The 14,940-nt window shown below is 45.3% G+C and overlaps 1 protein-coding gene and 1 long non-coding RNA gene across 2 annotated transcripts; one reads left to right on the plus strand and one right to left on the minus strand.

Moving 5' to 3' along the window:
• Window positions 1–6,500: 6,500 nt before the first annotated feature.
• Window positions 6,501–8,639, minus strand: LOC136503117 (LRR receptor-like serine/threonine-protein kinase EFR). Its single transcript, XM_066498297.1, has 3 exons — window positions 8,533–8,639; window positions 6,754–7,285; window positions 6,501–6,653 (listed from the first exon to the last, which is right to left on the minus strand). The coding sequence occupies exons 1-3, from the start codon at window positions 8,637–8,639 to the stop codon at window positions 6,501–6,503; spliced, it is 792 nt and encodes a 263-aa protein (XP_066354394.1).
• Window positions 8,640–10,771: 2,132 nt separating this feature from the next.
• Window positions 10,772–11,502, plus strand: LOC136504144 (uncharacterized). Its single transcript, XR_010770786.1, has 3 exons — window positions 10,772–10,854; window positions 10,946–11,066; window positions 11,198–11,502. It is a non-coding gene; the product is annotated as an uncharacterized lncRNA (long non-coding RNA).
• The last annotated feature ends 3,438 nt before the right edge of the window (window positions 11,503–14,940 follow it).

The following is a 14,940-nucleotide window of genomic DNA, read 5'->3' on the forward strand; positions in this document are numbered from 1 at the left end:
TCAAAGGTAGTATTTTCAATACTGAGTGTGATGGAATTTGCTTAAACATAGCCATACCTATGATATAATGCAATTACAAATCCTTGGCACATCTGAACAGCCCAAGATAAGATATATGCAGCATGTCATATGAAAGTGTTCTCTCATCCAATCTTCCAATCAATTTCCTTTACTCCATAAAGGACATAACTGCAATACGAGTTCCTTTACCGTAACTCCAACATCATACTAAAATTATTCATAGCCTACTTTAGTACGATCAGTTTCAAAGCAAATTTACAATGCAACCAGTATTGTGGATCCACAAAGATGCTCATAACGTACTTAATTCTTTGGACCCATGGAATTTGATAAATTTGAAAAAGATAAGCATTGGTGAAGCTGAATCATTAATTTATACTTCGAAACGAAATCACAGAACGTATTTGGTAGTTCATGCAGCATGAAACAGGACAATGCATAAATGTATAATAGAACTGAAATAGGAAACAGAGAGGAACAAAGAGAACAGTATATTGCACATACAACAATGATATTCAACGAAGGTAACATGTATTACAGATTTCAGGAGTAAACTTGCAAAGTATGGTTACCCATGACCTAGTGTTTAACGAAGAAAAGAGACATGCCGTAAATCGTAAATGATGACCACAATTGATTCCCTGTACTCCACACATTTACAAATCTCAGTCATCAAGCTGTACGATGGGTAGAAACTCGAAACAACTTGATCAGGACAATACTGTGCACATATCTGAAACACAGAAACACAGCGAATTGATTGTTGCAACACAGCACACACATCAAATTCAGGCCAGGAAGTGAATAGGGTGGACCCTCTCCGCAAACAGATCTGACTGGATAATCATTTGAATTTCTCCCGTCCTCATGCACAGTGAGAAAAGGACCCAAGGAGCATCAGGTGATTCCAAATATTGCAGAGCACAGAGGTAAGCAAAGTCATGGTGTGCTGAGATAACCACCAAATCGGAGTGAGTCTCCAATGGAGATCCGAAGAGACTAGCAAAGACCGAGCTGAGCACAAATGTCTTCAGATTCCAACCGATGTTCCCACCATCATCATTGTTGACATTTTCCTCCCAGATACTTACGGTGGACCTAAGCACTGATACCAAAAGCATCTGCTGACATTCAGTAAATCCCACTGTGAAGTCAAAAGAATGTGGAGGTACATCAACCCAGATGATACCACATGTAAACACATCGAATTGGCACATCTTATCCCGATCAAGATAAGGCCAGAAAAGTTTTCCTCCCGCTTGAACTGCACGAGTATCCATCCTGCTCCAGGGCACTGCAGTCTCGACCCTTCCAACTCTTCTCCAACCGAGCATGTCAGAAACATCACACACGGAGATCTCCACTGTCGACCCATCCATATGACAGACACAAACAACACGGACTGGATCTTCCATCGGAACAGCCAAATGCAGGTCATAAGGAGCATGATGATGTACGAACTGTGGTGTCTCAATAAGAGCAACAGACATGCTTCAAGGGCTCATAGACGGCCAGCTCCCCAGTCTCGGACCACGACAACAGCAGGTAACCCTCTTGGCTATCCTTGACCTCCCACCTCTGCAGGGTTGGGTCCCTCCCCCTCCTGTAGTCTCGGAACATGGTCGAGAAGGAAGTCGCCCCAGTTCGAGGATGCCTGAGAGGATGGGATCAAGAGGTGCGACGGGAGCGAAGCTCAGGTGGTGTGGCGGTCCGAGCTCGAAGTAGAACCCGATGAGGGGTGGCGGATGGGAGCCCAAAAAATCATCCAGGAAGCTCCGGCTGGCAGGCGAAGTGATAATCCTGCGCCAAGAATGGCAAACGAACGACGCGCTGAAGATTGAAGACCAATCAGGCAGCAGCCTCAAGATGTCCTGCAGGAGATGGTCGGGGAGGTCCGCGATAAGTCGTCGAGGCGGCGACTGCGGCGGTGTTGAGGGTGCTGGACACGGGGGTGGCCCCACGGGTACGGTTCCCAGTGGAGGCGCGGTCAAGCTCCACGACCAGCTCGTCAGGGATGTCGCCGGACGAGGGGGTGCCCCCACCGGTACGGCTCGTAGCGGAGAGGCGGCTGAGCGCGAGGAGGTCGTCGGGGATCCGGGCGGAGGAGGCGCCATCCGCCGCCGGAGGGCGGGGTGCCCCTACGGCTACGGCTCCCCGTGGAGGCGCGGTCAAGCTCCACGACGACCTCGTCAGGGATGTCGCCGGACGAGGGGGTGCCCCCACCGGTACGGCTCGTAGCAGAGAAGCGGCCGAGCGCGAGGAGGTCGTCGGGGATCCGGGCGGAGGCGGCGCCATTGCCGGAGGCCGGGGTGCCCCTACGGCTACGGCTCCCAGTGGAGACGCTGCGAAACGCCACCAGGGCGCCGTCGCTGATGAAGTCGGGGGTGACGCGACGGGTGGGGTTCCCAATGGATACCCGGTCAAGCGCAACAACGAGCTCGTCCGGGATGCAGGTGGAGGCAGCGCTGGCGCCCGAGCGCGTCGGCGTCGCCATGGACGTGGGGCTGCGTCGATGGGAATGGGAGAGGGGGGTGGACGATGGGGGAGAGTTTGTTGGGGATCTCTGTGATTCTGGTAAGTTCGGAAAGAGAAATGGAGTACGGGACTATACAACCGAATGTAGAAATGGTTGAATCGATTCGGGCTGGAGGCACATTTGATTCTTGCTGGTGGACAGGATAACGAGGAGCTCGCCCAGGAGTCCAGGACAGCGAGTTCGGTGTCTGCGCGCTCAGAAGAGAAAATTGAATTTTGCCATCATAAAATAAAATTTAGGTTGTTTACCATCCTGCAAAATGGATCCGTGAGATTACCATTATCAATACTTGCTTAAGGTCTTATTTAGTTCCTATTCAAAAACTTTACACCATGTCACATCAACACCTACATAAAGTATTAAATATAGACTAAAAAATAACTAATTGCACATTTATGAGTAATTTACTAGACGAATCTTTTAAGCCTAATTAATCCATGATTTGACAATAAAGTGCTACAATAATGCATGTACTAATAACAGATTAATTAGGCTTAATAAATTCATCTCGCGATTTACAGACGGATTCTGTAACTTGTTTTTTATATTAGTATCCGAACACCCTATACAACACCCCTGTATAACACCCGATGTGACATCGAAAAACTAAACAAGGCCTAAATGTTATTGTGCTGATTTCTCTCCAATTTAATTATTATTTTTATTCGGACCAAAGTTTCATTCCTATTTTATCCCCTAAACCCAAACTCAAAACCTTATTAAAGTTTAGTCCATGTCATATTAGATGTTTGGTGGTTTAACTAGGAGGACTAAATATGAGCTAATTATAAAACTAATTGCGGAGTAGTAGACTAATTAACGAGATGATTCTATTAAGCATAATTAATTTATGATTAGCACATGTTTACTGTAGCACCATATTATCAAATCATAGAATAATTAGACTTAATAGATTTGTCTCGTAAATTAGACTCAATCTATGTAATTAGTTTTATAATTAATCTATGTTTAATACTCTCGGTGAGTGCCAAAACATCCAATTTGACAGAGACTAAAATTTAGCTCTCGTAACCAAACACCCTCGCCGCCCGCCGCCCGCCCCCCAATGCTTGAAAGTGCGGCGCCGTCGCCCAACTATGGGGGTATTTGGTTTCTACAGGCGCTCCTAAATTTTCTGTCACATCGAATGTTTAGACACATGCATGGAGTATTAAATATAGACTAATATGAACTAATTACACAACTTGCGACTAATTTGCGAGACGAATCTTTTAAGCCTAATTAGTCCAATGATTTGACAACGCTGGTGCTATAGTAACATGTGCTAATGATAGATTAATTAGGACTTAAAAAATCGTCTCGCAATTTAGCATCATCTATGTAATTGGTTTTGTAATTAATCTATATTTAATGCTCTTTATTAGTATCTAAACATTCGATGTGACATGAATTTTAGGAGCGACTAAAGAACCAAACACCCTCTATATCTTCTTTTTTTAAGTTCGACAGTAAGCCTGCTGGGCGAGGAATATTCCTGGCGGTAGCGTCTTGGTATGCGTGCATATGTTTTTTAGGAAGAAGCCCCATTTCACGTCCTCATCTGTCGCAAAAGTCAGTCTTTCCTTCCTCAACTCTAAAATCAGAAATAGGTCCTCCCTTGTCTCTCAAAATCGGTCACTCGACCTCCATGGCTATTTCCTTCTATGGTTTTTTCTTTTTTTTCTTTTATGTTTATTGTGGCTAAATCTTTAAAAAATCTAGTAAATCACAAAAAATCATAAAATGAAAAATCCAATTGTGTTCGACTCTACCTGAATAGATCTACACAATGAACATATCGTATATTATGCTTTAGCACAAAGTTTTTACTATAACTTTAGATCTATGTTTTTCTGTAATTAATTCATAGTTAAAGTTGCTCTAGTCCAATTATGATAAAATTTGTATGTTGGGCTAATCATTACCTGCTTGAGCTGAAGTAAAAATTTCATGCTCATTAGATCATGTATGATCGAGTTGTAGTTTTATCTAGATAAACATCGATAAATCTATAAGTCAATCATATATGTGAGCATGAAATTTTTTCTACTGCTCAAGCATACAATGATTAATCCACCATAAAAACTTCACCACAACTAGACCAGAGAAAATACAGCTATGAATTAATTATAGAAAATAATAGATCTAAAGTTAGAACAAAAACTTTGTGCTAAATCATAGTATATCATTTGTTCACTGTCTAGAGATACTTATGTGAAGTCCAATACAATTGGATTTTCTATTTTATAATTTTTTTATTGACTATGATTTTTCAAAAATACAGCCGAAATAACACATAAAAGAAAAAAGAAAAAAAACACCTGAGGAAAACAACCATAGAGATCAAGTAACTGGTTTTAACTTTTGAGAGATGAGAAAAGAACTATTTCTAGTTTTAGAGTTGAGGGAGAAAAAACTGACTTTCACAATAGTTGACGGAGGCAAAATGATTTTTTTTTTCCTTTTTCATGCGTGGTTACCTCTCCTAGGAAACGGATGAAAGAGATAAGGTTCTATATAGGGGTAAATGGGAATGAAAAAAATGGATGGAATAAAAAAGTAATTAAATTTTCAAAGAAATCAGCACAATGGCATTTTAGCAGGTGGACCCAATTCGATAATGGTAATCCATCGAATCCCTTTTGCATCATGATAAGTTTCCGTTTTCTCCACTCCGGAGGCGGAAACTAAGAATAATAAATATAATAAATTCATTGCATAATTGTTCGTATGTATTGCTTTATTCTAAATTATAAGTTATTCTAATTTTCTTGGAGAGCCAAAGCTTCATCAAATTTGATCAAAACTATAGAGTGAAGTACGAAAATTTATGATATCAAATAGGTATACTATAAAAATATAATTAATAAAAAATCTAAATGATACTTACATGCTATCATAAAATGTTATTATTTTATTATACAAGTTTGGTTAAACTTAACAAGCTTTGACTCTCCAAGAATGTTGGAATGATCTATAATTTGGGATAGAGAGAGTGGTAAAAATCTATGAAGTAAAATAACTGTTCGTTTTGCTAAAAAACTAGGCTAAAAAATACTCTTCGCTGATTTAGTCTGAGACAAAAAGTTCAAACGTGCCTGTGCTAAGTCAGAACATGCCGTCACATCACTGAACCCGACTCGGAGCCAGGAGCTTCGTCACTGCCGGCGTTTCTTTGGCGACACGTACTGACTAGAAGTCGGATCTCCTTCCTCTTTGGCATCCACCGATCAATTCTTACCATTAGATGGGCCTTTTCTTTTGGGCTAACGCTTCCTATTCTTACCAGCCCAGTTGGGCCGGCCCGATGAATCGCGTTCCACCCGGTCGGAGTTTTTTGGAGCGAGCCCCGGAGCGGACGCCGCCGACGCCCGACGGAGAGCCCCGCAAACTGTTTATTGAAAAACACGAGTTACGTGGATCGATGGGACTGAAAACAAGCAAACATTTTGCTCATATTTTTCGGTCCAGAAACCATAATCACAATATTATAAAACAAAAAGGCCCTAACATGGGGCCATTGAAGCTGATCTACTGAAGTTGCTTGTAGATCATAGTTTTCACTCTGAGAACTCATCCAAGTGTACCTCGAAGACAGTTGTTATTTAGCCTCAGCTTAGTCAAGCCAGTCAAGTTCGCTATGCTTGGGGGCACTGTTCCTGTTAGGTAGTTCCGTAGTTGTCGTCCAAATATAGTTCTTCCATCTGAGTGGACAGATGGCCGATATAACTAGGAATATCTCCGCTTAGCTGATTCTTAGCTAGTGAGAGCTTATTGAGAAAACTGCAGTTCGCCAAGGCTGCTAAGAATTCCCATCCCTGTGCAGTAGATGCTTCAAGATTGTTGTCCTCAAGGTTTAGGTAATATAGCCCAGGAAGCTTACCAAGAGAAGTCGGGACTTGACCGACAAAATTGTTAGATGACATATTTAGCAATTGCCTCCCTAATCTGCAAACATGTTACCACCCAGCACAAGCACTTGCAGATTAGGGAGGACGTCGCCAATGTAGGATGGCAACTCCCCGCCCAACATGTTCATACCCAAGTCAAGCCCTCCGAGGTAGGACAGGTTAAACAGGGGGGAATGGGAATCCACCTGATAACATATTTCCACCGAGATATAAAATCCACAAATCCAAAGATCCAAGCTCATGGGGAATGCCTCCTGTAAGCTTATTATTTGCAAGGGCAATTACTCTCAACCTAGTGTTATTCAGAGTTGGTGGAATGGTTCCGGTCAGATTATTCTCAGAAAGATATAGAGTTGATAACTCTGGGAGGAGGCCAACGTTTAGGGGAATTTCACCTTCTAGGAAGTTGTAGGCTAGGTATATTGATCTAAGATTTGAACAGTTGGTGAGGGTATCTGGAATAACCCCTTGTAATAGGTTGCTGCTCGGATCAAGGACCTCCAGCCTGTAGAGATGTTGAAGATGTGGTAAATGGCCAGAAAAGTAATTAGAGGAGAGGTTGAGTGCCCTGAGGAACGTCAAGTTCCCAAGCGATGGGGTTAGTATGCCCGTCAAACTTTGGCCGCCGAGTTGTAGTGCGGCGACACGACCAGGGTGCCTACGGCTGCATGCGACGCCCATCCACTGGCAAAAGGGCATGCTGGTGTTCCAGCTGTTCAGAACTCCACTTGGATCCTTGGTGATGGCTTGCTTGAAATCAACCAATGAAGCCATGTCCTTGCTGTTTTCAGGGACACTAGCTGAGCAATGGGTGTTGCTAGATCCATAAAAGATTAGCAGTAATAGTAATAGTGCAAACATAGTCCGACTGTCTAGTTGGACGAAATCCATTCCCTTTATTGTTATATAATACCTGCAGATGTTAAGACATGGCCAGCATTCAATCGAGAAATCATCCCTAGGTAACTAACCCAACATTTCTTTTTTTCGTAATAAATGCATAATTCATTATTAACATAATTAGTTTTATTATCTTATAATTCATGATTAACATTTGAGAGCAAGAAATATGATCACGAATGAACTATGGAGTGTACAGAAAAATACTAATGAAGAGAAGAATCAGTAGGGAAACCTCTGCTTGGTGTTTGGAGCTAATCTGCGAAATCACAGCAAGATCTTCCCCTGGGCCGGTCGATGTTGCGACTAGCTAGTTCCTCTGACCAAGGCTCCAGGCGGTGGTTAAATTGCCTTGCCGTAGCTTGACCGCTTATAGAGATCGCTTCAATTCGTCGTTGGGCACTCGGTGCCGTCCCTCTCGGCTGTTGGAGCGGTAGCTTTCGAGTGAGACTAGAAAAATGGCGCGTCAACGCCTATGCATGCATTTATATGCAAATCATTGGAGAACAGAATTGAGCTCTGTGACATGTGAATGCAACCATCAAGACTGGCAAGGGTAAATCCTATTGATATGGGGGGCCAGGATTTCGAGGGCAACACGAGTGATGCTCGCGTGGCCCGCGTACAGCCACGTTTGTTTCGCTGAGATTTGGCTTATGCTGATGCTTACGTTGATTTGTTAAAAGAGAAAAACACTATGCTGAATTAGCGCTGCATAACTAACCTGGCGACAGCTACTAGAACCGGGATCCTCTCTCTCCTCTCTGTGGGCCGTGGTATTCACGGATCAATTCTTACCGGTAGATGGTCCTCGGCCTTTGCTGGGCTAACACCTCCCATTGTTGCCAGCCTGGTTGGCCCGGTCCGACTGCGAGGCAGCGCTGCAACTGCAAGTTTTTGGAGCGGACGCCCCCTCCTGAGATCTCACTTCAACGGATGGCAATACGATTATAGCACGCAATCGAGAGAAGAGATACAAAAATGCCACATTTGCACTCGTGGCACGACAGCGCGTGGGTCCACGTCGGATCCGAGGCAGCAAGGGGTGGCAAATGACCGCGGCTGCCCCTGCCCTCTGCTGCTAACCCAGCCACCCAGGCGGGCCGCACTCAGTCGCCTCGCCCGGCCCATTTCCCCGCTCGTTCTTCGTCTTCCCGGTCTCGCCGTAGCCCTCCGCCGCCGCCGCCGCCATCCGACGACGCCACCGCCTTCCTCTCCCTCCTTCCTCTCCCAGCTTTCTCGATGGATTGAAGGTACGTGTGGACTGCCATTGTCGCCATCCCGCTCGTTTTATTACACTGGTTTTGATGGGATTGTAGGTTAGGTTAGGGTTCCTACTAGTGATGGTGAAATTGTCTGCCTTCCTTGCTTCGTAGGCCGTTGATGTAGTGGCTTCTGTTGCGGTGGAGATTGAAGGAGACGCAATGGATTGGAGTGGTTGCCCTATTTGGTAAGTTAAACTTCAGTGCACTTCGTCCTCGCTTTGATTCCGGATTGGAAGATGGTGTGTAGTAGGATAGTGTCTAACAGTTTTATTTGTGTTTCTGTTCGTTATTGTGTCAGGATTGATCCTGGCAACACGTTTAGATTAGTTGTTAAGGTTTCTAAGTATGTTGCTGATGGTGAGTACGAGCAAGTAGAAATGTCACCGCAGGAGCATGAACTATGGCTGGAAGCAGAGTGGTTGGCAGGATGGCCTCACAAGCTTGGGTGGCAGAGAGGGCTATTCCACTACTCAAGAAGAAGCCAAGCATGGGTCCAAAGGAAGTGCAGGAGGAGCTGCAGACCAAATACAAGATTGAGATCCCCTACCAAACTGTAGTGTATGACAGACAGAGAGCAGCCAATAAGCTTTTTGGTAAGTGGGATGACTCCTTTGATTGGTTGTATAGATTTAAGGCAGAGGTAGAGATGAGATCACCTGGTACCATAGTTGAGATAGCTACTGAAGAAGTTGATGGGAAGATTCATTTCAACATATTTTTTTGTTGTTTCAAGGCAGCCATAGATGGTTTTAGACATGGATGTAGACCATACATTAGTATAGACTCCACAACCCTTAATGGGATGTGGAATGGCCACTTGCCCTCAGCCCAAGCATTAGATAGTCATAACTGGATGTATCCTTTAGCATTTGGTTTGTTTGACTCAGAAACCAAGAAAAACTAGATCTGGTTCATGGAGCAGCTTAGCAAAGCAATTGGACATATGGACAAGTTAGCAGTATGCACTGATGCTTGCAAGGGTCTTGAGGCAGTAGTGGCTCAAGTGTGGCCTCAGTGTGAGAAGAGAGAGTGCTTCAGACATTTGATGGAGAATATGAAGAAATATTACAGTGGAGATGTCTATGCCAAAAACATGTGGCCTGCAGCTAGGGCCTATACTCCTCATAAATTCAAGTATTTCTTTGACAAGGTTGTGGCAGCTAGCCCTGGTGTGCTTACTTGGTTGAAAGAGCACCATAACCTATCTGGGCCAAGAGCAAATTCAACAGTGACATCAAATGTGACTACATCAACAATAATTTAGCTGAGTCTTGGAATGCATGGATCAAAGAACACAAGGATCTGCCTGTGCATTGTTTGGCTGATACTATCAGAGAGAAAACAATGGTCCTGTTTGCTAAGAGAAGGAAAATCTCCACTGCCTTGACTGGAGAAACCTTACCTGCTGTCATACACCAGCTCAATGCAGCTTCCAAGGGTCTAGGCCACCTCAAAGTGACCAAGGGGCATCCAGAAGAAGCAGAAGTCACAGAGATATACAAAGATGAAAAAGTGAGGAGGCATGTTGTGTATCTTACAAAGCATATTTGCACCTATAGAGAATGGCAGGTAACTGGGAAGCCATGCCCACATGCACTGGCTGTCATCACCACTATAAGGCAGCCCCAAATGGACCTATATGTGGACAAATACTACTCTGTTAAGAAGTTTTAGGCTGCCTATCATGGTATTATCCCAAACATCACTGACAGGGACCAATGGCCTGAGGTTGACAAGGGTTTCAAGTTGTTGCCACCACGGTCAAAGAAGAAAAAACAACCAGGCAGATTGAAGAAGAGCAGGTACCTATCTCCAACTGAAAGAACCGGAAAAAGAACTAGGCAGGTAAAATATACTGGCTATGGTGAGTATGGCCACAGAAGTGGTAGCTGGAGGTGTGCACTGATAGGGACAAAGAAAAGGTAAATACTGAATTGTTATCTTATTTCAACAAATAAGCAACAACTAAGCAACAACTGTGGTGTTTATTTACAGGAAGAGGACCAAGAAGACATCACCTAGACCAGGCAGAAAGAAGGCCAAGAAGGACCAGCCACCAACAGACCAAGGAACACCGAGGACAAAAACAGCAATGGCTAGAGAGGCAGCAGCAAAGTTGTGATGTGCAACTGCAGGACTAGGGACAGAGCCTTGCGAAACTGGGTGTTTGATGAAACAGCTCTGAGTCTGCACATGAAAACTGGATCAGGATATCCAGGAGGTAACTGATTCCTCATTGTAAATGATTTTATCAAACTGTAATCATGTGACTTGTCTTGTCGCATTAAAGAACATCCAAATTAATGGTGCAGACCCTGATACTAAGCAATGGTTAGAAGATCACAAGCATCCAGTATTTGGCTTCCCAACTTTGGTTCGTTTTAGTTGGGGAACTTGTAAGCCCTTCTTCAAGGATGCAGTTGAGGTTACATGGTGTGTTCAAATTTGCAACCTTTATGTGCCCATTTGTGAACAAAATTCGTTAGTGTGTTTTGTGAACTGCAAAACATGATTCTGATTGCTATTATAATTTTGCCACATGGTAATGAACTAATGATACGAAGGGAGTCTGATGAAGTTGATGAAGATGGGACTGACAATGGAAGCACCAAGCGACAAGTCAAGCTTTCGAGCCTAGGCTTTACTGGTTTCAAAAGGAAGACTGAGGAGATCGAATCAAGCGGAAAAGGCCATTGCAAATTCTTCCAGGCTCGCAAACTTGAGTTGGTCAGGAAGTTCCAGTGATGTCTGCTAATTTGGTAGTACTATATGTGTAGTAGAAACTAGAGTGTACGGTTACGGAGCCTGATTTGATATCTGATTTGAAACTGGTAGAAATTGGTTGTTGAGATTGGAATGGAAGATGATGGTTTTCCCCCCATTGCTACCTCTGCCATTTCCTACGCTCTGCAGTAGTTACTGGATGCTTTGCAAGTTTATTTGCAAAAAAATGCTTTGCTGTTTTGTTGCAACATTGACGGGTGTTTATTCAGGTCAAAGTGTGGAAACTCCAGCACACGTGTTCTGTGTGCAAGGAAACAGTTCAAGAGGCTTGCCTTGCGGTGTTAACTGGCTGCAATCATCACCTGATGACCACACTCGTTGATTTGGAAGCCAAATGCAGAAAGAACACCAGGATTTTGCAATGCCAGAAATCAGATAACGATTGGTATATGTCAGGAATGTTACCAAAAGATTCTGTGTAATTTTCCTCCCAGATTCTAGTTATTGCGAGGCTGCGACCCTGTACGTTTGTTGATCTAAACATATACAGACCTGGAGACCCTCATTGGAACTTGGAAGACGGCGAGTTCGTGTTTGTGCATTGTGTAGGTTATAGTCAGTGGCGGATGCACGATGCGGGATAAGGGGGGGCTAAAACAATGGAGATGTTGATTTGCATGAAGATTTAATGGTGAAATCAAGCTTTTGCTACAGTGATTAAGCTTGAAATCAAGACATTAGGGGGGGCTGGAGCCCCCCCAGCCCCCCCTTTGGATCCGCCACTGGTTATAGTGCAGAGATGGCTGAGCTGATTGAATCTAGAGAACATGTCATCAAGACGCTTGACTGCTCGAGGGAACGAGGGTACCCTCCATTTATTTTTTTCATCTTTATATCTATCAAGGCGATCCGACAAATTCCTTTCCACTGAACGCTTTTCTGTGTGATGTGTTATCTTGGAGACTTCACGAGTGAAACGGCGAGACACGAAGTGAGGATGAGATGGCTTATTCTTTACTTCAAATAAGATATTTTGTACGCTATGTACAATAGTTCCATTGTCGTCTAGTCCGGATAGGGTACCTGGCTTTCACCCAGGCGGTTGAAATACTTTTGCACGATTTTTTTTTCATTCAACCTTTACCCTATGGGTTCAAATCCCGGCAATGGAAATACTTTTGCCTCTTCCTTGCACGATTTTTTTTCATTCAACCTTTACCCTGTTTTTTCCATTCACCTTCACGTTGCCCTCCTCCTTCCACAATTTCTTTTCTTTTTAAATCACCTTTTTTTTCATTCACCTTCATGTTGTTTTTTGCCTCTTCCTTGCACGATTTTCTTTTCTTTTTTTCATTCAACCTTTACCCCACCTCCTTCCACAAATTCTTTTCTTTTTAAATCACCTTTACCCTTTTTTTTTCCATTCACCTTAACGTTGCCCTCCTCCTTCCACAATTTCTTTTCTTTTTAAATCACCTTTACCCTTTTTTTCCATTCACCTTCACGTTGCCTCTTCCTACCACGATTTCTTTTTGTTTGCAATCTTTTACCCCTTTTTCCCGTTCACCTTCACGGCCTGACCACGCACGTATATAAATAAACAGTTAATGGCCAACTTATGATAGATATGTACTCCCTTCGTTCCAAATTATAAGGTATTCCAAGAATCTTGGAGAGTCAAAGTATCTCAAATTTGACTAAAATTATAGAGAGAGTTATAAAGATTTATGACATCAAACAGGTATACTATAAAAATATAATTGATGAACAATTTAATGATACTTAGGGGGTGTTTGGCATGGCTCCAACTCTGGGTAGAGCTGCTCCACTCCAGAACTCCAGGTGGAGCCAGCTCTGGGTGGAGTTGGAACTGTCTGATGGGGGTGTTTGGCTGGGAGGGTACCTTCAGCTCCAAAAAGACAACTTTTAGGATGAATTGCCATTGTTACCCCCAACTCACGTCCCCACATGTCAGCCTCTCCACCCTATCTTCTTCTTCGTCAGAATGCCGGTTGCGCTTGAATCTGGTGGAGCTTCGCACGAGACGTGGCGGTGCTGGCCGGTTGAGAGCAGGACGGGGCTGTGGCTACGCGAGTCAGCGGCGACTGGGATGAGAGCAGGACGGGGTTGTGGCGGCGCGGGCCAGCGGCCGGCACGGGCCGCACCTCGCTCCCAGCGGCTGCAGGCGACCAAGCGGCGGCGCACGGCTGGGTCTCGAGGCCAGTGCTTGGCCGTCGTGGGCGTTGGGCCAAGCCGCTCCTCCCGGATGTTGGGCCTGGACAGCCTAGAGACGCCGCCGGCGTAGAGCATGAGCGCAGCGCGACGGGAGCGGTACGCGTGGGCGATCTAGGACCGGAGGCGCTGCAGCGAGGACGGGTGGAAGGAGGTCGGGTGCGGGATGGCGTGCTCCTGCCAGGGCCAGGCGCGTCCGTGCGGTACCGTTTTATGTGCTCCTGCCAGGGGGTTGCGTCGGGAAGGAGACGGAGAATAGAAAGAACGAACCGTTTTCTATGTAACCAGTGGCATTGGTGGGTAATTACCCATCAACTCCACGAGGAGGTTCATATTGGATGGTTTTGGAGCTGCAAAAGAGGTGCTCCAAAACTCCACCCCCATTTGCACTATAGCTCCATGGAGTTGGCAACTTCGTGGAGTTTTAGAGCTGGGGTGTTTGGCTGGAAAATTGACTGGAGTCGCTGGAGTTCAGCTCCAGAGCCATGCCAAACACGCCCTTAGTTGGACTTATAAATGTTATTATCTTATCGTATAAATTTGGTTAAACTTGAGATGTTTTGACTCTCTAAAATTCTTGAAATAACTTATAATTTGAGACGGAGGGAGTATATTTGTTTCAACCATCGAGCAACTAGCCAAAAAGTTCCACGGATACATCCCGCTTCCCAAACGCAGCAGTGCGCATCACATTTTTTCACGAAAATTTCCGAACGAGTCACCTCGATCGCACTAGCTGCACGCATGCGGCAAAAACCACACCTCAAACGGCACGAACTCCATCCGTTCACCATCATCCTCCGCCCACCGTCCGAGAGTCGGGTCCAGCCCGCTGTCCGGTCCCACGGCTGTAGGTCGTACATGCCGCAGACGCGAAGGCTCCACTTCCGCCCGAACCCCATGTACGTGAGGTACCTGGCGTTGCCGGAGGACCCTTCATCCTCTAGGTAGAACACGCGGCCCCCTCGCACGTCCGCGCAGGCGTACCTATAACCAGACACGGAGAGGGCGACCGAGCAGCTCCGGCTCACGAACAGCGTCTGGTCCTCCAACGCGCCGGTCGACATCACCTTCAACCATGCTCACGTGTCGCCGTTGTCGTTGTTCGAGTGCTCCGCCGACGGCGTTGTCTTCCTATAGAATGCTCCAGCGGACCATCTTCCCCGCCGCGAGGGCTGGCTCTGGCTCCTCCATCCACGGCGCCTGCTGGGCCACTTTTATTCGGCATGCTGCTCCCGTCGTCGCTGCTGTCGTCGTCATCGGTTGCGAGTTCGAACACGTAGAGGCTCCCTCGGTTGTCGAGGGCGTAGAGCTTCCCGTGGAAGAAGGCGACGCCCTCGTACCGCATGCC

This window comes from Miscanthus floridulus, chromosome 14, assembly GCF_019320115.1.
Source record: "Miscanthus floridulus cultivar M001 chromosome 14, ASM1932011v1, whole genome shotgun sequence".
In the NCBI taxonomy this organism is placed as follows: domain Eukaryota; kingdom Viridiplantae; phylum Streptophyta; class Magnoliopsida; order Poales; family Poaceae; genus Miscanthus; species Miscanthus floridulus.